Raw genomic sequence first — 26,336 nt, forward strand, 5'->3', positions numbered from 1 at the left:
ATTGAAATACAGGGGGTCTGAATCCAGAGCCTGTATCTTCAAACAGTATGCAGTGCTGTCTTCTCGTTCTTCTTTTTGTTTCAGTTAGGAAAGGTCAGCTTAGTTAGATTTTCTTCAAAAAGATACCTCGGTAGAGATACTTATGTGCTTTCTTTCAAAAATACTTATATAGATATCTTAGTCATAGGGAATCAGAAAGGTTATGTTGTAAAAAATTAAATAAAAATGGCTACAGTATATGTATACACCCCTACATAAAAGAAATTTGGTTGTTGAAAAAGCCAAAATGTCTTAAGAAAAAAAATCAGAATAGAGAACACCTTATAAGGATACAAAATGAACTATTATCTTAACATCATCCTATAGACCTTAAAAAAGATCACTATTCTTCCCTAAGGCAAGAGTTCCCTCCAAGAAGCTGGTGTTACTTTATATCTATTTATATGTGAAGTAATGTAAATCTTGCCTGGATGCTACATATTTTTCATACATCTCTTCTCTTGCTTTTTTGGTTTCTTCGAGTTGAGCTTGAAGTCTTTCAAGGCGGTCCTCTTCATGGGCACGGCGAACACTGAGCTCCATGTTTTGGCGGTTGAGATATTCTTTATCCTTCTGCAGTAAAGTAACAGTCTGCTGCAAGGTGGCTACCTACACATACGCAGAGACAGACAGTGTTCAGAGCAGCCGTGGGCAAACTACGGCCCGCGGGCCGGATCCGGCCCGTTTGAAATGAATAAAACTAAAAAAAAAAAAAAAAGACCGTACCCTCTTACGTAATGATGTTTACTTTGAATTTATATTAGTTCACACACACACTCCATCCATGCTTTTGTTCCGGCCCTCCGGTCCAGTTTAAGAACCCACTGTGGCCCTCGAGTCAAAAAGTTTGCCCACCCCTGGTTCAGAGCAATGTCTTGCTTTTCAAGGTTTACTGTTATTTTCATTCATTTGTGCTTTCACTAATCACATAAAAAGGACTAATTCTTGCCTTGCCACTTTTCATCCAAACACAGCTACTAAAGTCCCTTCTTTCTGGCAACTACATCAAAAAGGAAAAATGTCCCTCCCACAATTCTGCCCTATGCCCCATCACTGTACAATAAATACAAATGACTCTACAAGCTTACCTCTTTCGATAATTCACTTCTTTCTTTAGCTTGAATTATATGAGAGGCTTCAAGTATTTCATGTTTTCTCCTTATTTCAATTACTTCCTGTTCAAGTGCATCACGTTCACTGAAAAATTCAAATACACATATAAATTTTACATCACCTTTTATAATGAATACTAGACGCCTGGTGCAAGAAATTCGTGCACAGGGGCGTCCCTCAGTGAGATCTGCACCCTCTCCAATCTGGGAGCCCTCAGAGAATGTCCTACTGAGAGCTTAGGCCCGCTCCCCATGGTTCTTTGCTCTCTGCAGACCTGCCTGCTGTCTGCTCTCTGGCTCACCGCCACAGCCAGGGACAAGCAGGGCCCTGCTGTCTGCTCTCTGCGGGGGCCCTTCTGTCCACTCTCTGGCTCACCGCTGTGGCCAGGGGCAAGCAGGGCCCTGGTGTCTGCTCTCGGCGAGGGGCAGGCAGGGCTGACAGGACCAGACTGGATCCGCCTGAGGGGGCAGATCCAACCATGCCGCTACCCCCAATGGGGCTGACAGGACCAGACACTCCAGCGGCTGGGCTGAGGGGACTAGGCACCACCATCTTGCAGCTATGGACGCCGCCATTTTTGTGATGGAGTGATGGTTAATTTGCATATTACTCTTTTATTAGATAGGACTAGAGGCCCGGTGCACAAAAATTTGTGCACTTGAGGGGGTCCTTCAGCCTGGCCTGTGCCCTCTTGCAGTCTGGGACCCCTCGGGGGAAGCTGACCTGCTGGCTTAGGCCTGCTTCCCGGGGGATTGGGCCTAAGCTGGTAGTCAGACATCCCTCTGGCAGCCCAGGAGCCCTCGGGAGATGTCCACTTGTCAGCAGGGACCAGGCCTAAGCTGCAGTCGAACATCCTTAGGACTGCTGAGGAGGCAGGAGAGGCTCCTGCCATCACTGCTGTGCTGGCAGCCATCAGCCTGGTTTGTGGCTGAGCAGAGCTCCCCCATGGGAGCACACTGACCACCAGGGGGCAGCTCCTGCATTGAGCGTCTGCCCCCTGGTGGTCAGTGTGTGTCATAGTGACCAGTCATTCCCAGTCGTTCTGCTGTTAGGGTCAATTTGCATATTACTCTTTTATTATATGCCTGGTGCATGGGTGGGGGCTGGCTGGTTTGCCCTGAAGGGTATCCTGGATCAGGGAGGGGGTCCCACTGGAGTGCCTGGCCAGCCTGGGTGAGGGGCTGAGGGCCGTTTTCAGGTTGGCCACACCCACTTCAGGGAGGGGGGTTCTGCTGGGGTGCCTGGCAAGCCTGGGTTAGTGGCTGCTCCCCGCTGGCAAGTGGCTATCCCCGAAGGGCTCCCGGACTGCTAGAGGGATGTCTGACTGCCAGCTTAGGCCCGATCCCCGGGGGGCCTAAGCCAGCAGATGGACATCCCGGAGGGGTCCCAGACTACAAGAGGGCACAGGCCAGGCTAAGGGACCCCCTCAACTGCACAAATTTTTGAGCACCGGCCCTCTAGTGTTCTTTATAACTACCCAGAGGTTTTAATTTTCATATTCAGACCACCTCTTTCCCACCAACAGTAAGAGCAAAAATTGAACCACACCTATAATAGGTTTAAAAAAAATGAGCAGAGCCCTAGCCAGTTTGACTCAGTGGATAGAGCATTAGCCTGTGGACCAAAGGGTCCCAGGTTCGATTCCACCCAAGGGCACATGCCCAGGTTGCAGGCTCAATCTCTAATAGGGGGTGTGCAGGAGGTAGCTGATCAATAATTCTCTCTCATCATTGATGTTTCTATCTCTCTATCCCTCTCCCTTCCTCTCTGAAATCAATAAAAATATATTTTTAAAAAATGAGCAGAGAAATAAATTTTGTATTTTTAACTTACCTTCTCCAGTCAGAAACAGTTCCTTTACACTTTATTTCATCTACCCACCTGGTGTTTTCATGAAGAGGGCTATTAAGAATTGTTTTATTTTTCACTCGATTTTCAATAACTCATTTAGAAAGATTTTTTTCTTCTAGTTAATGAAGTATTATGTTTATTGAGAAAAGTGAGCAAAGCACAAGTTAAAAAATAACAATCATCCATAAACCCACTAACTAGAGATGGCTATCATTATTATATTTTGGTACATATTACTTTAAGTATTTTGTGATTTTATACATAAATGTCACAAGGTATTAAGCATGCTTCCTTTGCTATGGTTTTTTTTTTTTTTTATGCACAATTATAAAATCATGATATAGTAAAACACCCATGAACTTGCTATCCACAGTTGACAACAGTTAATATCTGTCTATATTTGGATTAAAGTTTTTTTTAAATAAAATTTTTTGTTGATTTCAGAGAGGAAGGGAGAGGGAGAGAGAGAGATAGAATCATCAATGATGAGAGAGAATCATTGGCTGCCTCCTGCAAGCCCCACACTGGGGGTCAAGCCTGAAACCTGGGCATGTGCCCCAACTGGGAATCGAACCTCAACCTCCTAGTTCATAGGTCAACGCTCGACCACTGAGCCACACCCACTGGGCAGTTAAGTTTTGTTTTCTTTAAAAGATAGAACACTATGAGTAAACTTGAAGTTACCTATATTTTCGTCACTGTTCTTATATCATTCCCTAGATACAATGATGAATTTAGTATTTCTTTGTTTTTTTCTTAATGCGCTAATATGATAAAACAAAATACAGCTTTAATTACTTTATAGATAACTTCTTTTTATTGTTGACACTATTAGAGATGTCCCCCATTTTCTCCCCCTTTGACCACACCCCCTCCCCTTCACCACACTGTTGTTTGTGTCCATGGGCTATGCATTATGTTCTTTGGCTAATCTCTTCACCTTCTTTTATCCAGTCCCCCTACAACCCTCACCCTATGTTTTTTACATACTTTTACTCAATAATTGGTAACATTTTGTCATTTATTTTGTATTATTTACTAAATATTTGTCATACTTATTCTCTCTCTGTTGTTCATATATATGAATAAACATATATACAAACGAATACTATGTGATACAAACACAAATATATACATCTACATACGAATACATAGATGTGCATCCCCCTCAACTATTTAAGAGTTAAATGCAGACGTTAGTCCCTTTATCCCTAAATAATTCACTTTGAATTACCTAAGATTAACAATATTCTCTTATATAATCAGAATACCATATCAAATTCAGGAGATTTAGCACTAACATAATTATGTAAATATACAATCCAGTTTCAAATCTGTCACTTGTCCCAAAATATATCCTCTAAGGCAGTGGTTCTCAACCTTCCTAATGCCGCGACCCTTTAATACAGTTCCTCATGTTGTGGTGACCCCCTACCATAAAGTTATTTTCGTTGCTACTTCATAACTGTAATTTTGCCACTGTTATGAATCTTAATGTAAATATCTGATATGCAGGATGTATTTTCATTGTTACAAATTGAACATAATTAAAGCATAGTGATTAATCACAAAAACAGTATGTAATTATATATGTGTTTTCCAATGGTCTTAGGCGACCCCTGTGAAAGGGTCATTCGACCCCCAAAGGGGTCGCGACCCACAGGTTGAGAACCACTGCTCTAGGGCAATCTCTCCCTGGTCCAGGATCCAAAATATTATCATGCATTCCATTTAGGTGCCATCGGCCTTTAGTTTCCTTAACCTTGACCAGTTCCTTAGCCCATCTTTGCCTTTTACAACATTGATTAGATTCACATTAAGCACTTTGGGCAGGAATACTATGTAAGTGATAGATACTGTGTTTTCAGTAGATCACATAAAGAGGCACATGATGTTACTCTATCCATTGATTGGTGATAGTAGCTTTGATCATTTGCCCAAGATGGTATCTGCCAAAGTCCTAAATATAAAGGTACCTTTTTGCCCTTTGCAATGAATAAGTAATCTGTGGGAACATACTTTGAAATTGTATATTCTGTTCCCTAACATACTTTTACCCAATAGTTTTAGCTTCCAATACTTCATAGTAGTATTATGAAGCTAGAAAATGGTAATTCTAATACACATATATATTTATTGTTTAACACTCAACTGTAAGATCCTCTTCATTATTAGCATGTACTCAGGGATTCTTATTCTATTCAATGAATGTTGCTAATATTCATTTTGATATTTAATATTTGACCAGTTAGAGCCCCTTCAAACTAGCTACTGTGGTGTTGAATTGGAATTAGAAATATCAGTAAGATCTTTCCATAGTGTATTAAGCCATCCTTCCTATTCCCTCTCCATCGCCTCTGCTTAGTGAAAGGGCCTAGAAACAATGACCAATGTAGCAATGACCAGCATGCAAATCTTAATTTTTGAATAGTAATCCCCAATAAAAGGAACCAGGACTCCTTAGAGAAAGAGCTGAGGCAATAAAATTACAAAATAAACCTGAGAACATTATTTTATGCCAGAAAATAGGAAACTGCTTTAAAACATATATATTATTGATTTTTTACAGAGAGGAAGGGAGAGGGATAGAGAGTTAGAAACATGGATCAGCTGCCTCCTGCACACCCCTCACTGGGGATGTTCCCGCAACCAAGGTACATGCCCTTGACTGGAATCGAACCTGGGACCCTTCAGTCCACAGGCTGACGCTCTATTCACTGAGCCAAACCGGTTAGAGCGGAAACTGCTTTTTTTTAAAAAAAGATAGGCACATGTGTTTTGTTTTTCAAAATTTATTACTTTGTATTTAATTTACCCATATAGATACATTAAGGTCTTATTTAATGATTTCAACTGCTAGAAAGAATTACATTTTAGAAATAAATCACAATTTATTTTCCATTCCACTATTGAAAAGAATTTTAATTCTTTCCAGTAATGATGCAATTAACATCCACATATTGTTTCCTTTTGCACATCTGTGAGAATTTATAAAGAACATAAAAGTGATTTTTTACACCAAAACATTTTTAAAAATTAATTCTTTCTACTGAGTGAACCAAACGATTCACAGTTTGAGGCCCTCTTGCTTGCTTTTCTGTTCCATTTTTAGCACATGAAGATATTTATCATATTTTTGTCATATATTTATGATATATTGACTCCCCCTCGCATCATCAACCTTCAATAATTATCAATGCAGTTCACTTATCCTTCATTCATGTCCACTATATTATTCTGATTATCATTCTTTTTAATATTCTCTTTCCATATTTTATTTTTATTGCTATCTATAATAATTAAAGTGTAATATGCTTAACAGACAGCCGAACGACCTTCGGACCAAGCTGGGGCTGCGAGGGCCTAAGCAAGCCACTACAACTGCGAGGGCCAAGCCCCTTGCACAAATTTCGTGCATTGGGCCTCTACTAGATTTATAATAGCAGAGAGGATATCAAAACATCAACTCAAAGTATCATTTTACCATCATAATCTATTTTATTTTGAAATTATTCTTTTGAAATCCAGCTTTATTCAAGAGCTGACTGAGTATAACACTCACAGATTTCATGTCCCAATATTTACTATATTTTGACATAAGAATATCTACATAATAATACATACTGATGTAGTCATGGTAGAAGAAGGAGAATCAATGTCATATCCCAAAATCCTTGCAGATTTATTTATGGTGCTATACAATTTATAAAGCATTCATTCATTTAAAAAATAATCACTGAGTGACTACTGTATTTCAAGAATTATTTTACCTACAGGTAGATACAATAGTAAACAATTAGAAATATCTCTCTCTCTCCTTATATATATATAAACTAGGGGCCCGGTGCACGAAATTCATGCACTGGGTGTGTGTGTGGGGGGGAGTGTCCCTCAGCCCAGCCTGCCCCCTCTCACATACTGGGAGTCCTCAGGTGTTGACCCCATCACCCTCCAATTGCAGGATCGGCCCCTTGCCCAGGCCTGACGCCTCTGACAGAGGCGTAGACCCCCATCACCCTCCGATCGCCTGATCGGCCCCTTGCCCAGACCTGACGCCTCCGACAGAGGTGTCAGGCTTGGACAGGGGACCCCCATCTCCCCCGATCACTGGCTCTGGCCCCCGCCCAGGCCTGATGCCTCGGCCAGAGGAGTTGACCCTCATCACCCTCCGATCACCAATCACCGGATCGGCCCCTTGACCAGGCAGAGGTGTCAGGCCTGGGCAGGGGACCCCCAGCTCCCTGCGGTTGCAGGCTCCGCCCCTGCCCAGGCCTAACGCCTCTGGCCTAGGCGTCCGGCCCGGGCAGCGGGGACCCGCAGCTGCAGCGGCCCCGCGATCGTGGGCTCCGCTTTAGGCCCAGGCAAGGGACCCCTAGCTCCTGGGACTGCCAGCTTCGACCTTGCCCAGCTCCCATCGCTGGCTCCACCCCTACTTCCTGCTATCACTGGCCAGGGCGGAAAAGGCACCTGATTCTCCGATCATGGCTGGGGGGCAGGGCAAAGGCGGCCCCAGGGCCGCCTTTGCCCTGCCCCCCAGCTCTTAGCTCCCCCCTGGGTTTCTGATCACTGTCAGTGGCAGGGGGCTTCTTCCTGCTTTCCCTTTCGCCTCCCTGCATTGTGCCTACATATGCAAATTAACCGCCATCTTGTTGGCAGTTAACTGCCAATGTTAGTTGGCAGTTAATTTGCATATAGCCCTGATTAGCCAATGAAAAGGGTAGCGCCGTACACCAATTACCATTTTTCTCTTTTATTAGTGTAGATACTTTCATAAATATTCCTTTATTTGATCTTCTTAGTTTAAAATATATATTTTATTGATTTTTTACAGAGAGGAAGGGAGAGGGGTAGAGATTTGGAAACATCAATGAGAGAGAAATATATCAGATCAGCTGCCTCCTGGACACTCCCGACTGGGGATGTGCCCACAACCAAGGTACATGCCCTTGACCGGAATCAAACCTGGGACCCTTGAGTCCACAGGCTGATGCTCTATCACTGAGCCAAACCGGTTAGGGCGATCTTAGCAGATATTTGTATTAGCATCTTCTCTGAGATGATAAAACTTTTGGCTCAGAATGATAAGAGATTTGCCTAAGGGACATATAGCTAAGTAGTGATTCATTAATGGACAAACAACAGAAAAAGCATATTCCAGTAAAAGGCAAATTATGTGCCAAAGATAGTTAGTAGCAATACATTGGAAAATATATTCACAGAAAATATTATTTTCTGAAAGAATGAGTGCCTTTTGTCTGAAAAAACTTCAAATAAAACTATAAAGTATTTAAATTGATTTCATAAAATAAAAGTAATCAAGTAAAAATTCAAACATGGGATTTTACTGTGTTCCTATCTTCTAAAACAGCGGTTCTCAACCTGTGGGTCGCGACCCCTTTGGGGGTCAAACGACCCTTTCACAGGGGTCGCCTAAGATCATTGGAAAACACATATATAATTACATATTGTTTTTGTGATTAATCACTATGCTTTAATTATGTTCAATTTGTAACAATGAAAATACATTCTGCATATCAAATATTTACATTACAATTCATAACAGTGGCAAAATTACAGTTATGAAGTAGCAACGAAAATAATTTTATGGTTGGGGGTCACCACAACATGAGGAACTGTATTAAAGGGTAGCGGCATTAGGAAGGTTGAGAACCACTGTTCTAAGACATTATATTTTAAAAAAACAGCAGCAACTTCTAAACAAAATAAAAACAACTGATACAAAAGTACAATTTAAACCCATCAAACTGCCAAAATGACATGCTTTTAAAATGCAATGAAAAATAAGGTACATGTCAGGAGAATAAAAAGATAAGCCACACTCTGGAAGAAAATATTTGCCAAAGACATATCTGATAAAGAACTGTAATACAAAATATACAAAGAACTCTTAAAACTCAGCAGTCTGAAAACAAACAACCCAATTAAAAAATGAGCCAATGACATTGACAGACACCTCACTAGAGAAGATATACACATGGCAAATAAGCACATGAAAAGATGTTTCAAATCATGTCATCAGAGAAATGAAAATTAAAATAACAATGAGTAACCCCTAAAAACCTATTAGAATGGTCAAAATCCAGAACACTGATAACACCAAATACTGGCAAAGATGTGGAGCAATAGGAATTCTCATTCATTGTTCGTAGAAATGCAAAATGATATAGCAACTTTGGGACAGACGGTCTGGAAGTTTCTTACAAAACTAAACACATGATTGTGTTCTGCCGGGAGCTGGTCCATGCTTGCTGTTTCAAAGGACCTGGCATATATGGCATACTGTTCTTAATATGTTTGCTCACCTTCTAGGCACCAAGTGTTTTAACCGAGGTCTCTGAGAAAGGTTGTTTCCCCAGGTAGAGATTTTCCCCTGAAGTTAGGGAGGGAATAAAACCTCTTAACTAAGTGCCAGGTGGGTAATTAATCACTTTAACTACGAACAATCATGCTTAAGCTACATAATCTTTACTCCCTGGAATGGAGATAAGAAACGCCCTAACCTTTGAAATAGAGATTGATAGGACTGGAATCAACTGGTATAAATACAGATGTAAGAAGACAGAAGAGAGACAGAAATTGGCACAGAACCTATACAGAACGTTCTCTAGAGACAGAAGAACTTCGCTGGAGAGAACATGGCAAAAGATCCTGGACAGAAACTGGCCTCAGAACCTAGAGACAGAACCTAGCGAGAGAACATGGCAAAAGATCCTGGACTGAACCTGACTACAGAAATTGGCAAGAGAATCTGACTAGAACCTGGTGACTGAACCTGGCTAGAGAACCTGGACAGAACCTGGCTGGAGAACTTAGCGAGGGAACATGGCTACAGAACCTGGCTGGAGAACCTGGAGAACCTAGCAAGAGAACATGGACACAGAACCTGGCTGGAGATCCTAACCAGAACTTCGCTGGAGATCCAAAGCAGAACTTCTCTGGAGATCCAGACCAGAACTTGGCTGGAGATCCTGGCTAGGCTGCTGATCAACTGAATGCTGTCTCCGTGTCATTCCTTCTTCGCCGACTCCGTCCACACCTTTGGGGACCCCTGGACCTGCTGGGGTTGGACCCCAGCAGTGTTCCTTGGTTTTTACCCAAAGGAGATGAAAACTGTATCCATGCAAAATCTGTTTCATGGATACTTATAGCAGTCTTCTTCACAACTGCCACAACTTGGAAGCAACCAAGATGTCCTTCAGTAGGTGAATAGATAAGTAAAATGTTTGCTGTCTAGACAATGGAATATTATTCAATGGTATAAGGAAATAGGCTATTAAGCCATGAAAAGATATGGAGGAAATTTAAATGTATTCTATATAATGAAAGCCTAATATACAAATTGTCCCTTCGGGTGGTCATTCAACTAGGAGACCAGGAGTTCGACTGCTCGCTATGATGTGTGCTGATCACCAGGGGGCGGCGTGGAACATGGCGGGCGTCAGCGATGTGCTGCGACCTCTTGCCAGCTACCAGGGGTTGGGGGTGACGGGAACGGAGGTGAAGTAAGAATGCAGGGTATCCGCCGAGCTCACTCTCACTCCCCCTGCTACTCTCCCCCGGGACGCCAGGGCTCGTGCCTCTTACGAGTGAGCCAGGCCGCAGCCACTGGGACCATAGGGGCTGGTCTGGCTCCCCATGGGTTCATGCAGGAGCCGGTTTGCAAGGCCAGCCAGGAGAGAGTGCACTGCCCGCCAGGCTTCCGTGTGGCACTGCTGGCAACCCAGAGGCCCATGCTGAGCCTCAGCCTGTGGCGTCCAGTTGTGCTTACCGCATCTCTGCGTGGGGACTCGGGTGCTGTGACTCAGGCACAGGTGGGTGCATGGGGGCCTGGGGCCCAGGTGCTGCCCAGAGCCCAGTGGTCAGTTGGGACCCACCCTTCCACACCAGACACTCGCACTTCGATTGCTGGCCAGGTCTAGGGACTGCACCTGTGCACAAATTTCATGCACCAGGCCTTTAGTCCTATCTAATAATAGACAAACATGGTAATTGACCATACCTTCGCTATGCTTCCCATTGGCTAATCAGGGTGATATGCAAATTAACTGCCAACAAAGCTGGAAGTTAACCATCAACAAAGATGGCAGTTAATTTGCATACGTAGGCGCAATGCTGGGAGGTGAAAGGGGAAGGATGGAAGAAGCCGCCTGCCGCTGACAGTGATCGGAAACCCAGGCGGCAGGCAAGAGCCAGGTGGCAGGGCAAAGGCGGCCTCCAGGGCCATGATTGGAGAACCGGGGCTGCCTTTGCCCGCCCCCTCGGCCGGTGCTCGGAGAAGCCGGGTGGGGCAGGGAAGAGGCAGCCACCAGCAGCCGCCTCTTCCCTCCACATGACCCCCCCCACCCCCCCGCCCGCCGGTGTTCGGAGAAATACCTGTATATTTTTTTTTAAGTACCTGTATTTTTAATAATTTCTTGACATGGTAAAAGAATTTTACATTACGATCCAAGGGTGGTGGGGTGAGGAGAAGGAGCAGCAGAACAATCCAACTAACAAAAAGGGAAACAGAAATGCATGGTGGAAGGGATTTGAAGGGTGGGTAGGGGCACTGCCCAACTAAAATGCAATTGTTTTTTTACTGAGTACTATTCATGGGAAGACAGCATCCTGACTCCTTCTCTATACAGCATATCGGGAGTAAAAATGATGCATCCATATGGAAATATGATTAGGGGTTGGAAGACAGACAGGGAAAGAAGAAGTCAGAAATAGACACTGAGAGAGTCACTGGCTGGCTGGCTGCAAATACTGACTCTCCAGTAGTGATAGAATAAAAAAGTGGGGGATATCTCTGGAAGATTCAAGAGATAGGGGGCAACTCTTCTATAGTTTTGACTTGCCCAGCAGATGTCCACATACACACGTGTACACACCTATGTTTGCATGCACACACATATACACATAACTGACTGCCCTCCCTGGAAGCACAGAAGAAGAAGAAGCCGCCCACCTTTGGTCCAGGAGCCAGTGCCTGCGGCTGGCTGTAGCCCAGGAGACGGACAAGCCACCCGCCCGAGGTCCCAGGCTGCAGCCACCCGGAGAAGCTGCCAGCCCTGTGGTCCAGGGCACCAGTGCCTGTGGCCAGGGAAATAGGTTCCCTCTTCTCCTACTGTAGTCATTACTTCAATATTCCCCTTCTGAACTTCTCTCCTGTGCTGCAACCCAACTCCACTTTTCATCGGAAGGATACGGAACCGAGAGAGCAGTGTTAAAAGCTTACATTTTTAAGCCGGTAAGGTTGGTACTTAAACATATAAATGGAAAACTAGAGTCCTTAAGGTAACAAAGGCTACAAAGGACAGGGACAGCGCATGACCTAGTATATCCAGCAATCCATATGGGGACTGAAAACTTTGCAATGATAACAATTGGTGAAGATATGAATCAACTAAAATAGTTGACAGGGACAATTCTTCCATCTTTGAAAATATCTACATCAAATCTGTTTAAATAGATTTTCATCTGCATAATATAACGCATTCTGACAAGACCACCACCACCACCAATGTGGTCAGTGTTGTGCCGATAAATTTTAATAACTGAGGGACCCCCCCCCCCACCGCTGAGTACACAAATTTTTGTGCACCAGGCTACTAATATTACTATAAGAAGCCAATCTGAAAAGGCTCTGTACTGCATAATTTCAACTATATTACATTCTGAAAAAGTCAAAACTATGGAGACAGAAAAAGAATAAGGTATAGTCATGTGCCACATAATGACTTTTGGTCAAAGAGGAACTGCATATATGATAGTGATCCCGTAAGATTATAATGGAGCTGAGAAATTTCTATTGCCTAATGACATCATAGCCATACATCATACTAGTAGAGCAACGCATCACATGTTTGTGGTGACGCTGATGTAAAAAAACCTATTGCACTGTCAGCTGTATGAAAGTAGAGCACACATAATTACTGTAGTAGGCTATACCATCTAGTGTAAGTACACTGTAAGATCATCACACAATGACTAAATTGCCTAGTGATGCAATTCTCTACAACGTATCCTCTGTTAAGCAGCACATGACTATACAAAGCAGAATTAACAATGTCAATGGTAAAAATTCAGGTGACTCGAGATCTTGCTCCCCATGTTGACAGTTTGGCTCAAATAAACTCGTGTAAAAATTTAAAAATAAAAAAATTAAAAAAATTCAGGTGACTTTGAATTCAGGTGCATGCTAAAAATGAGAAAAGCTACTGCACCCTTCTTAACTCCTTACCTCTTAACTTTGTCATAGTTCTCTTGCCGGTAGTCACCTTGCTGAATTAACTGTTTTGTGTCTGCTAATTCTAAAGCCAAACGTTGACATCTATTTTGAAGCTCAGAGTAGTTTCTTCGATCTTCCTCATAAGTCTATAAACCAAAACAATAATAAAACATTTCAAACTAAACACAGTTGACCAAATTCTGTACTGAATTCTTCTGTTAAGCTGTGAATGTCCTTGTAATTTAAAAAGTCCTTAATTTTCCTATTTAGTAATTTTTCTCTACTCAAAGACAGGTAATCTTAAACTCACAGAGTAGTTTGTAAGTCCATCTGTTTAAAACTTCAGCTCTTCTTTTTAATAGCACACCTATGTCTTGGTTATTAGAATAATACATACAATGACTATACATGTTAAATGACATTTTTCAAAATTTACGAAGATACTATTAGATGCTTTAGACATGGAAATGAATAAAACAGAGCCCCTGTTTTTAAGTTCACAATTTAGAGATGAAGAGCCACATGAATATAAAATATCTACAATGAAATATTGTTACTGAAGAGATTAGCATGCAGTTTCAGTGGCAGTACTTAGCAAAAAAGAAATTTTGGAATATATTTCTCCCCTAATCTTCCCTTCACTCAACAGACCAGCAGAAATGAACTGTAGAGCTATGGGAGAAAGGCAGAAGTAAAAACCTTAAAACCATAACCTGTCCCTGCTTACTATGAGCCTCATTTCTCATGTTCACACTTCATCTTTCAACTCTAATGAAGATCTGAAGTTCTTTCAATGCACCAAGCTCGCTCTAACGTGTTCTCAATGTCTGAATAGCTGCATAGTACTTGAATATTTGCCTCCTACAGAACACCTATCTCACTGTAACATCAAATTAGCATTCTATATACCTCACCAGAATGTAAACATCTTAAGGGTAGAAACTTAGCCTCTATCTGGATCTCTATTACTATACACAATACTTGGTATACAGTAAGAGTGAAATAAATGCTTCTGAACAGATTAATTAAGAATTAAATGAATATGGAAATGGGAGAAGCATGACATGGGGACAGAGTTGCTACTTACTTTCCCCCTTTGAACTTATAAGATTGCAAGCCACCATCAACTCTACCCCAGAATCTGTTATGTTAAACACATCCTGTCCCAAGTCATTTATTTTAAAAAATATGTATTTTTATTGATTTCAGAGAGGAAGGAGAGGGAGAGAGATACAGAAACATCAATGATGAGAGAGAACCACTGATCGGCTGTCTCCTTCACGCCCCTACTAGGGATCGAGCCCGCATTCCTGACATGTGCCCTTGAGTGGAATTGAACCCAGGGCCCTTTAGTCCACCGGCTGATGCTCTATCCACTGAGGCAAACCAGCTAGCGCCCAAGTCATTTCTTAAGTAGCTAAGTGTGGTCACATTCATTCCACAAATACTGACTGAGTTGTTTCTACACAAATGGTCCTGGGCGAGACACTGTAGATACAAAGATGAGTAAGATACTGTGTCTTTTTAAAAGTATTTACACATAACTTTAAAATGTCATAACTGCCCCCCCTCCAAAAGAACATAAAATGTCATCCCACAAATTTCTGTTGAAGGGTTGTTTGAAAATGTAATTAGGGAAAAACTATATTCAATGTGTTTTGCTTGGTGTAGTATTAGGATCTTCTTCTATACTGATGTTCTCCATGAGAATGGAAATTTACCATGGTATCTATACTAATAAAAGGGTAATATGCTAATTAGACCAGGAGACCTTCCGGACGTCCTTCCGGACAAAGCCATGGTGGCGGGGCTGAGGCAGAGGTGGTTAGGGGCAATCAGGCCAGGAGGGGAGGGCAGTTGGGGGCGAGCAGGCCGGCAGTGGGGGGCAGTTGGAGGCGATGAGGCCAGCAGGGGGGGCAGTTGGGGGTGATCAAGTCGGCAGGGGGGGGCAGTTGGGGGCGAGCAGGCTGGCAGGCATAGTGGTTAGGGGTGATCAGGCAGGTGAGCGGTTAGGAGCCAGTGGTCCTGGATTGCAAGAATGATGTCTGACTGCTGGTTTAGGCCCGATCCCTGTGGGGGTCCCAGATTGGAGAGGGTCCAGGCCGGGCTGAGGGACACCCCCCCCCCGTGCACAAATTTCGTGCACTGGGCCACTAGTCTATAATAAAAGCCCAAGCAACCATTAGGGTGGAAGGACTGGTTGCTATGATGTGCACTGACCACCAGGGGTCCGACGCTCAAAACAGGAGCTGTCCCCTGGTGGTCAGTGTGCTCCCACAGGGGGAGCACTGCTCAGCCAGAAGCTGGGCTCACAGCTGGCGAGCGCAGTGGTGGTGTCAGGAGCCTCTCCACCTCCGCGACAGCACTAAGGAGCAGCAAGCCAAGCACTAAGGAGCAGCAAGCATGTGGGCGGTAAGGAGCAAGGCCTCCTGGACTGCGAGAGGGATCCCGGGCTGAGGGGCCCCCCTCCCAGTGCACGAATTTTGTGCATTGGGCCTCTAGTTTATTATAGTATCACAGCTAAGGATACTCCATCATTATCATCATCATCTCAAAAAACCACTTTCTTTGCTCATCCATGAGAAGCAATACCTCATGAGATAGCAGCAATTCAGTCACATCTTTAGGCTTTACTTCTAATTTTAGTTCTCTTGCTATTTCCACCACATCTGTAATTACTTCCTCCACTGAAGTCTTCCTCCAAAAAGTCATCCTTTAGGGTTGGAATAAGCTTCTTCCAAACTCCTATTATTGTTTGATATTTTAACCTCTTCCTATGAATCATAAATGTTCTTTAAATATATATATATATATATGTCTATATATATATCTATGTATCTATATATATATTGATTTCAGAGAGGAAGGGACAGGGAGAGAGAGATACAAGCATCCATGATAAGAGAATCTTTGATCAGCTGCCTCCTGCATGCCCCACCCTGGGGATTGAGCCAACAACCCTGGAATATGCCCTAACTGGGAATCAAACCATGACCTTCTGGTTCATAGGTCAGTGCTCAACTACTGAGCCACACCAGCTGGGCATGAATGTTTTTAATAACATCTAGAATAATGAATCCTTTCCAGGCTTTAAAATTTACTTTGCCCAGATCTATCACAGGAATCACTATCTATGGCACCTATAGCCTTAAGAAATGTATATCTTAAATAAAATGAGGCTTGAAAATAGAAATTCCTCCTAGTTCCATGGGCTGCAGAATGAATGTTGTGCTCGCAGACATGAAAATAACATTGATCTAGTTGTACATTTCCATCAGAGCTCTTGGTTGATCAAGTGCATTGTCAATGAGCAGTAATATTTTCCAAGGAATCTTTCTTTTTCTAAGCAATAGGTGTCAATGATGGGCTTACAACACTAGTAAGCCATGTTGTAGACAGATATGCTGTCATCCAGGCTTTGTTTTTCCATTTGTAGAGCATATGCAGAGTAGATTTAACATAATTCCTAAGGGCTCTAGGATTTCTGGAATGGTAAATAAGAACTGGCTTCAACTTAAAGTCACCAGCTGCATTAGCCCCTAACAAGAGAGTCAGCCTTTGCTTTGTAGCTTTGAAGCCAGGCACTGGCTTCTCTATAACTATGAAAATCCCAGATGGCATCTTCTTCCAATATAATGCTGATCCTCCTACATTGAAAATCTGTTGTTTAGTATAGCCACCTTCATTAATTATCTTAGCTATATCTTCTGGATATCTTGCTGCAGCTTCTACATCAGCACTTGCTGATTTACATTGCACTTTTATTATAGAGATGGCTTCTTTTCTTAAAACTCATGAACTAGCCTCTTCTAGCTTCAAACACTTTCTTCTGCAGCTTCCTCACCTCTCTCAGCCTTCATACTGAAGAGATTTAGGGCCTTGCTCTGGATTAGGCTTTGGCTTAAGCAGCAGTTCTCAACCTGTGGGTCGCGACCCCTTTGGCGGTCGAACGACCCTTTCACAGGGGTTGCCTAAGACCATACTGCATATCAGATATTTACATTATGATTCATAACAGTAGCAACATTACAGTTATGAAGTAGCAATGAAAGTAATTTTATGATTGAGTCACAACATGAGGAACTGTATTTAAAAGGCCAGAAGGTTGAGAACCACTGGCTTAAGGGAATGTTGTGGCTGGTTTGATCTTTTAAACTTTATACATGTCTGTGATAAGGCTGTTTTGCCTTCTCATCATTCATGTATTCAGTGAGTGGCATTTTTAATTTCCTTCAAGAACTTTTCCTTTGCATTTACAACTTGGCTAACTGTTTGATGCAAGAGGTCCAGCTTTTGACCTAGCTTTCTTGGCCCATGCCATGGTTTCCTGACTAAGTTTAATCATTTTCAGCTTTTGTTTTAAAGAGATGTGAGACTGTTTGTTTCCTTAAAAATGTAAAGGCCATTGTAGGATTATCAATTGGCCTAATTTCACTATTGTTGTGTCAGGGAATAGGAGAGAGGCAAAGGAGGCGGGGGGGGGGGGGAGAGAGAGAGATGAGAGGAATGGAGAGAGAGATGAGAGAGATGAGAGAGAGAGAGAGAGAGAGAGAGAGAAAGAGAGAGAGAGAGAGAAGAGAGAGAGAGACAGACAGGTTGGTGAAGCAGCCAGAACATACATGTTTATCTGTTAAGTTCACTGTCTTATATGGGAGTTTTTCATGGCACCCAAAAACAATTACAATAGTAACATCAAAAAGCACTGATCACAGATCACCATAAGAAATACCATAATGAAAAAGTTTGAAATATTGTGAGATTTACCAAAATGTGACAGAGACACAAAGTGAGCAAATGTTATTGGAAAAAATGGTGCCAACAGACTTGCTCGATACAGGGTTGCCACAAATCAATTTACAAAAAGCACAGTATCTACAAAGCACACAGCAAAGAACAATAAAATGAAGTATTCTGTATTAAAAACAAATTTAAAGCCCTTAGCACTTACAGAACTACTTATTACCCTACTGCTTCACACATTTATACTACCCACTTGATTTCTAAAGGCATATGATTTTCCATTCCTTGAAAGCAAAACTCTTCCCACTATAAATAGTTATAACAAACAAAACAGAATGAGTACAGATATAAAAATGTTTGTAGGTTTGTGGCGGCAATTGTGAGAGTTTCATCTGAGGATTTCTATTTTCTCTATGAAATGGAATACTACCAAAATCGTCGTCTGAGTGAGAAAGTGGTGAATACTTAAAACAACCTCTGAAAAATAAGAGGACTAGAAAAAAAAGAAAAGAATTTCAGCACAATTTTGTGGGCCCATTTGAAGTTGGTTACAATAAACTTATAGTGTTTGTTACTACCTGATTCTCTCTAGTGGTGCTTAGTCAGAAAAATGATGAATAAGGTTTTATCAGGCAGGGTTTGATAAAAACACAGTTGGGGAGGAATTAGAGAACACTGGTAAGAGAAAGGTTTAAGACTGATAAGATGATGAAGAGGGATGTAAATAAATTTAGGAAGAGACTGATAAATCACATGGACTGTTTCTATTCTGTTAACTATAAATTGGAAGCAGATGACTGAGAAACATGGATATATTGAAAGTAGTATGTTTAATGATCAACCTGAATAGATAACTTCAGGAGTAAATCAGTCTGGGTGACAAGGAACAGACTGTGGGCCAGGAGACTAAGTGCTGAAGTAGAGAAGAGGCAATCACTAAATTTGAGAAAATCAATAAAATGCATGGCCAAGGTTGTGGATGAGTCATAGAAGTAACCAAGGCAGGAGTAAGATGAAAAGGAAGACTTAAATCTAGAGCAAGCTTTCCACTTTAAATAAAGAAGAATGTCCCAGTGGTCTGCAAATGAGAAAAGTTATAAGGTAGGGTATCTAGAGGACATGAATGCCCAAGAAATAGGGATTTTCTAAGTGTGCAAGTGCCAAGATCTAAAATGTAAAGATCTAAAAGGACCTCAGAATCTGGTCCTGAAAAATAAGGGATATAAAATCCCGGTCCAGAGAGCAACTCTTCAGGAGGTATGACTACACACACACACACACACACACACACACAGACTATACATACATGTTTTCTTTAAATATGAACACCATATAACCAAACATAAGCAGGCATTCAGTATAGGAAGGTATATATATATTCTACCAACACTTTCTTTTAGAACTTATTAGGTGAAAAAAAATTCTCCTTAAATAAAATTACTGCTTTTATATTTTGAAAAAAAACCTACTATTAGCAACTATAACAGATTAAAGCATAACATTGGAAAATAAAAAAAGTAGCATCCTTCTTCAAAATGAACCAAATCCAATGACTGTGGAGAATTTTGAAGTTAAGACTAAAGAGAGGAGAAAAGGCTATTTTTCTATTATCCCTACGTGTTCTTTCCTGTCTTAATCTCAACATCAACTTCTATGGGAAGACTCCAAGCCCCAAATCTGAGTTAGATGTCTGTCTTATATTTTTACACAGTATCTGTTTTTTACTTCTGTCAGAAAATGTATCACATGTGCTATGAGCAACCATTACTTGCCTCTCACATCATAAGTTTTAAGAAAGTTTTCTATCTTAGTACCTAGTACTCTACCTTTTTATTATATAGAAGATTTTCAATTAATATAATTGCAAATCTTCTATATAATACATTTGTTAATAGAATAATATTAGTTATTCTATTAATGTAACAATAAATTTATTATGTAGAAGAAGCAAGAGAGGACATTAAATAGACTAAAACAAAAGAAGTAAACCTTTCAAACATTAAGAAAGGGACACACAAAATTTCCAGTCACCAGCCCTTTCTAATAGAACATTTCTATAAAATAATAAATGGGTTAACAGAAAATCTCCTTTTCCTTCTATGATAATAAAAATAAAAATACTCAGGAAAAATAAGGACAATCCAGGTCCAAGAAAAGATTTCAATTGTTCGCCAATTTTCTATATATCTAGAATGGAACTGATTTTGACTGCTAAGGTTAACGTTATCTTTCATCTCCTAAATTATTCATACAAAAAATAATAGCAGGCTATCTCTAGCCTTAAAAAGGTAAATCTGTTATTGTAATTGCATGTTTTCTTGACTTGCAAATAACCCTTACCTTTTCTACATTCATCTGAGACCTGGAGTTCCTTGAAGATCTGCCTTATCTTTATATATCTGGTAATACTTGCACAGTAGTTACACTGGAAATGTTTGGAGAATGAACTAATATTAAAATTTCAATGGGCTTGGTGCATTTAAAATAACTAGCTTGAAATGTAGAAAAAGTGACTTTAAAATTAATAATTATCTATAATAATAAAAGAGCAATATGCTAATTAGACCGGACATCCTTCCAGATGACCTTCTGGACGAAGCCGGCCGGAGCTGCGAGGGAAGCCTGGGTCCCGGGTGCCTGCTGGTGGCCAGAGGGAAGCCTGGGTCCTGGGTGCCAGAGGGAAGCCGGTGCTGGCAGCCAGGGGAAGGAAGGCCTACTCTTGCATGAATTTTGTGCATCAGGCCTCTAGTATATTTATATGCAGAAAATTTTTGAATATTTCAAGAAAGACATCATAAAAGGAACTTCCATTTCTTGATGGGGGTGGTGGTTAACTGGGTGTATTCACTTTGTAAAAATTCAATTAAGATTTCTTTTGCATATAACAAGCTTTTTTAAAGCAGTGAAATAAGTTCTTAAAGGAAGCTTGTAGACTGACTATCATCAACAAATCAACAAACGACAGGTGCTGGAGAGGATGTGGAGAAAAAGGAACACTTGTGCACTGCTGGTGGGAATGCAGACTGGTGCAACCACTATGGAAGACAGTATGGAGTTTCCTCAAAAAACTGAAATTGGAACTCCCATTTGACCCTGTAATCCCTCTTCTAGGAATATATCCCAAGAAACCAGAAACACCAATCAGAAAGGATATATGCACCCCTATGTTCATAGCAGCACAATTCACCATAGCTAAGATCTGGAAACAGCCTAAGTGCCCATCAGTAGATGAATGGATTAGAAAACTGTGGTACATCTACACGATGGAATACTATGCTGCTCTAAAAAGGAAGGAACTCTTATCATTTGCAACGCATGGATGGAACTGGAGAGCATTATGCTAAGTGAAATAAGTCAGTCAATGAAGGAAAAATACCACATGATCTCACTCATTCATGGATAATAAAGACCATTATAAACTTTTGAACAATAATAGATACAGAGGCAGAGCTGCCTCAAACAGATTGTCAAACTGCAGCGGGAAGGCCGGGGAGGGTTGGGGGACAGGAGGTTGGGGGGTAAGAGATCTACCAAAGGACTTGTATGCATGCATATAAGCATAACCAATGGACATAAGACACTGGGGGATAGGGGAGGCTAGGGGACTGTCTAGGGCGGGGGGGAAAAAATGGACACATATGTAATACCCTTTGTATTACTTTAAGCAATAAAAAATAAATAAATAAATAAATAAAAAAAGGAAGCTTGTATTTGTCCTGGAGAGGAGGACATGTGAGAGTCACACATCAAAGAGGAAAGGGAGCAGGAAGGGGGTAGTGAATAGGTTCTCACTTTTTTTACTTGATATATGTCTCTACTGTTTGGCTGACACAAAATACTGAAAATTTTATATTATAGTGTTTGGTTATCAACTATCAGACCTTTCGTATTTATAACTAGCGGCCCAGTGCACGAAATTCGTGCGGGGGGGGGGGGGGTGTCCCTCAGCCCAGCCTGCACCCTCTCCAATCTGGGACATCCCTCTCACAATCCAGGATCGCTGGCTCCTAACCACTCACCTGCCTGCCTGCCTGATCGCCTCTAACCACTCTGCCTGCCGGCCTTCTTGCTCCCAACTGCACCCCCCCATTGGCCTTCTCACCCCCACTGTCCCCCTTGCTGGCCTGATTGTCCCCCGCTGGCCTGATAGCCGTCAACTGCACCCCCCTGCTGGCTTGATCGCCTCCAACTGTCCACCCCGCTGGCCTGCTCGCCCCCTACTGCCCCCCCCCACCCCCGCTGGCCTGCTCGGGCCCAACTGCCCCCCTACCAGCCTGCTCACCCCAACTGCCCCTCCTGCCGGCATGCTTGCTCCAAACTGCCCCTCCCTCTGGCCTGATCACGCCCAACAGCCCCCCACCGCTGGCCTGCTCACCCCCAATTGCCCCCCTGCTGGCCTGCTTGCCCCCAATTGGCCCCTGCGCCAGCTTGCTTGCCCCCAACTTCCCCCACCACCAGCCTGATCACTCCCAACTGCCCTCCTCTTCTGGCCTGATTGCCCCTAACTGCCTCTGCCTCGGCCCTGCTACTATGGCTTTGTCTGGGTGGTGGCCACAGAGCCGGCTGGGGCAATCAAGGAAGCCAAGCCTCTCGCCTGCTCCAGCCAGCTCCGTGGTTCTGGCTGGCATCTCCATCTCTGTTGCATTAATTTGCATATTCCCTCTTTATTGGCTGTGGGCGCCACCATCTTTACCGCGAAGTGATGGTTAATGTGCATACTATTCTTTTATTAGACAGGATGAGACAAGAGGCCCGGTGCATGAAATTCATGCACAGGTAGGGACCCTAGGCCTGGCCAGTGATCAGGGCCAATCTGTGGGGTGAATGGCAGGGCAATTGGGAGGTCCCTGCTGGCACCTGCCTTAGCTGGCCTGGAGCCTGCAGGCTGGGGGCATCTCCTGTGTTGAGTGTCTGCCCCCTGGTAGTCAGTGTGTGTCACAGTAACTGGTCATTCCACCGGTCATTCCGCCTTTCGGTCTATTTGCATATTAGGCTTTTATTATATAGGATGCCCTTCCCTCCCAAACTTCTGGTTTCTAAACATCAGCAGCTAAGCATTTTAGATTTATAGAATTTCAGAGGTCAAAGACACCCTGGAGATAATCTACTACTATCTTCTTATTTTCAAGATAAGCACATTAAGGCCTAGAGGAGTTAAATGATTTGTCCAGAATTCCAGGGCAAGCAGAAATAGAACTAGAATCTAGTTTTTCTTGAGTTCATACATAGTTTTTTCTTTTCTTAATTTCAAGTTCCTATTTATTGAGGAATCTGTTCTGTGGAAATTATAAAACAATTGACTAGTGGTAATGTTATTATTTACTGCTCAAATCCAGGGTGTTAAAGAACTTTAGTTGCAAATTGTATGGGTTCAAATATGGTACATGCATAAATCATACTGATTTTGGACTCCTTTTAAAACAATTATTTCTTAAATACATATTTAAAAATCATTTGGAAAAATAACATCAAACCTAAATGTTTTCTACAAAATGTAAAACATTATTCAAAGATGCAATTATACAGGCTCATTTTAAACAGTTAGCAGCTGTCTAAACCAAAAGACACTTACTTTAGATATAATACATTTCTTTAAATCTTTTGTCTCACCCTATGTAAACTGAAAAGAGAGTGGTAACCTATGTGTCAAAATAAGTCTTTGATAAATGAAGTGGTCTCCTGCCTGTGGGGAGATAGAACAGCTAAGACAATTGCAAACGAGATATAGTGACATTTACCTTAAGGTCAATGGTTCAAATCAGAATTAGTTTACAGTGGTTAGCAGTTTAGTAAATGAGAAGAAATGGTGTGATTAACTATTTTGGGAAAGTGAGAATTCACTCCTCAGAATTCTCACAAGTTGGGCAGGATAAAAAAGAAACTTCAGAAAACAGCTAACATTCCCTGAAATATAAAAACCTGAATAACAAGTATGTATCATTAATGAAATATATCATTTTCATACAAAAAGAATTAACTGGATTACTCACATATGACTACTTAAGATGAGACTCAAGGTAATCTTGCAGAATTTTTCTCAGTAAATGTAACTATGTTTCTAAACAAGGAAGTTATCTTGAACAAAACACTCTTTTTGCTTCCTAGTTACCAAAGTTCTCATAAGAGAAAATGATTTCATCATTTCCTCATGAAACTTAATAGCTTTATTAAGTACAGACTCATCAATGCCCTCCTTACATAGTATTAATATTTTTTTTTAAATGAAAGAAGCATGATGAAGTGAATCTACAATACAAAACAGCTGCACATAATTTAACTACATGTACTGGTTCAAAATTGTGACTTGTTATAAAGAGGTCTCATAATTAGGAAGTAAAAATATAGCACTTATGAAAACACTAAGTATCATACACAAGCACATGTACATTATACAGCTCAAAACATGCTAGAGACTATTATTGACACTTACAACCAAACTCTAAATTTGAAGTAAAAGATAAACCCTATTTTCCAGTGTTAGTATCTAGCTATCATTTCCAAATAAAAAAAGATGAGGGAATAAATTATGAAAGAGGATCTCAGAAATCCACTAACATTGGCATTTCAGGAAGACTGACTTCTTTTTCAAAGGTCAAAAATCACATTCTTGCACTACCTGGTTTGGCTCAGTGGATAGAGCGTATGCCTGTGGACTCAAGGGTCCTAGGTTTGATTCCAGTCAAAGGCACATGCTATGACTGTGGGCTCGATCCCCTAGTAGGGGGCGTGCAGGACGCAGCCAATCAATGACTCTCTCTCATCATTGATGTTTCTATCTCTCCCTCTCCCTTCCTCTCTGAAATCAATAAAAATATATTTTAAAAAATCACATTCTATTAAATTTCTAAAACAGTTTCACCTCCTATCTGCCATGAACCAGCAGGTTATATGAACAAAAGCAGAATTAACTATACATGGGCTTTTTTGTTAGGCATAATTATAAATTCAATGTAATAATTGAGATACGTTTAATCTGAAGAGTACATGTTATGCCAGAAAGGTTTCAGTTTTTATAATACTTTCTCCCAGTCATAAGTCTACTGAATTATATTAGTTTGGTTTAGACAGTTGATATGAAATTTGGGCTCTAAATAAAAATAAGGTAACCTAACGTAATACTTTGGCCTCTAGGTAAAAAGTGGCAAGATTTTCTGAGTAGCTGAAAGCAGTTGAAGAAATAGGTGGATACACGCTGCCACCGTGTGGTAAAAGAAAACAACTGAAATCATTTTGGAAAAAGATAATCCAGAAAAAGTGGCAAATTTGTTTTCCTAATCCCCAGTCTCAAAACTCAGAGACCCAGCTAACAAGATCTTAGTTTCTCTTAGTAAACCACTGTGGAACTGTGATAGTGGAGCAAATAAAATGGAATGAACAATGCTAAGAGAATCACTTAAAATAGAGTCAGGAGGCTACTAAGGAGTGATGCCCATGCTCTGCTCAAAACATCCGGGAGCCAAAAACATCCTGGAACAACTGCTCCATGGACACACATGGACTCTACTTCCTTCCTTGTAGTTTTCACCTCCTCCATTTGGATATTGGAATTAACCAATCTCTGTTAACATAACCAGCAATCCTTCATTTGTATGAAAAAAATTACCTTTTGTGATTTTGCCTTTATAAACCCTGCCTGTCTTTGTTCTCCCCAGAGTAGTTGCTACGTAGGTTTGCATCTCTGGGATTGAAATCCGTTTATTCAGATAAATGCTTCTGACTCTGTATGACAGCCTAAACTTTTTTTTCGGTTGACAGCTGTCATTATCAGGTAATTTTTCAGGCAACTTTATTTGTTGGCTATTGTGCCCTCTTTTAAGTTTCTATTAATTTATACTTGTTCTATGAAATAGTAGTAGTACCTTCTTATATTTGTCTTGAGTTTATCCTCTTGCAAGTCAATCCTTACCTTATCTGTACTGTAATTTTTATGAACTTCAATTGCTTTTTTACAGCTGTTGTGTTTTTTTCCTTTGCAGTTGTCACCTTTCACCATACTATGTGATATGCTTATTTACACTTTGTTTCCCTGCACTCCTCTTAAAATATAAACTCCCTGAGAGCAGAGATCATAGTCTTGTTCACTGATGTATCCCAAGCAGCTAGAACAGCCGTGGGCAAACTACGGCCCGCGGGCCGGATCCGGCCCGTTTGAAATGAATAAAACTAAAAAAAAAAAAAAAAGACCGTACCCTTTTATGTAATGATGTTTACTTTGAATTTATATTAGTTCACACAAACACTCCATCCATGCTTTTGTTCCGGCCCTCCGGTCCAGTTTAAGAACCCACTGTGGCCCTTGAGTCAAAAAGTTTGCCCACCCCTGAGCTAGAACAATGCTTGCCACATCCTATATAATAAA

General features: G+C 41.5%; 1 protein-coding gene across 1 annotated transcript in view; it reads right to left on the minus strand.

Annotated features, from left to right (window-relative positions):
• The window catches only part of PIBF1 (progesterone immunomodulatory binding factor 1), a 223,918-nt gene that overhangs the window by 177,573 nt on the left and 20,009 nt on the right, over positions 1 to 26,336 (minus strand). The window contains exons 6-8 of the mRNA XM_081084193.1: positions 13,250 to 13,383; positions 1,128 to 1,236; positions 467 to 648 (exon numbers count right to left, since the gene is read on the minus strand). Of these exons, the coding sequence (XP_080940319.1) occupies positions 467 to 648; positions 1,128 to 1,236; positions 13,250 to 13,383 (425 nt within the window). The remainder of the gene's footprint in view (positions 1 to 466; positions 649 to 1,127; positions 1,237 to 13,249; positions 13,384 to 26,336) is intronic.

The sequence above is a fragment of the Myotis nattereri genome (genome assembly GCF_964212035.1).
Source record: "Myotis nattereri genome assembly, chromosome: 2".
NCBI classification, from domain to species: domain Eukaryota; kingdom Metazoa; phylum Chordata; class Mammalia; order Chiroptera; family Vespertilionidae; genus Myotis; species Myotis nattereri.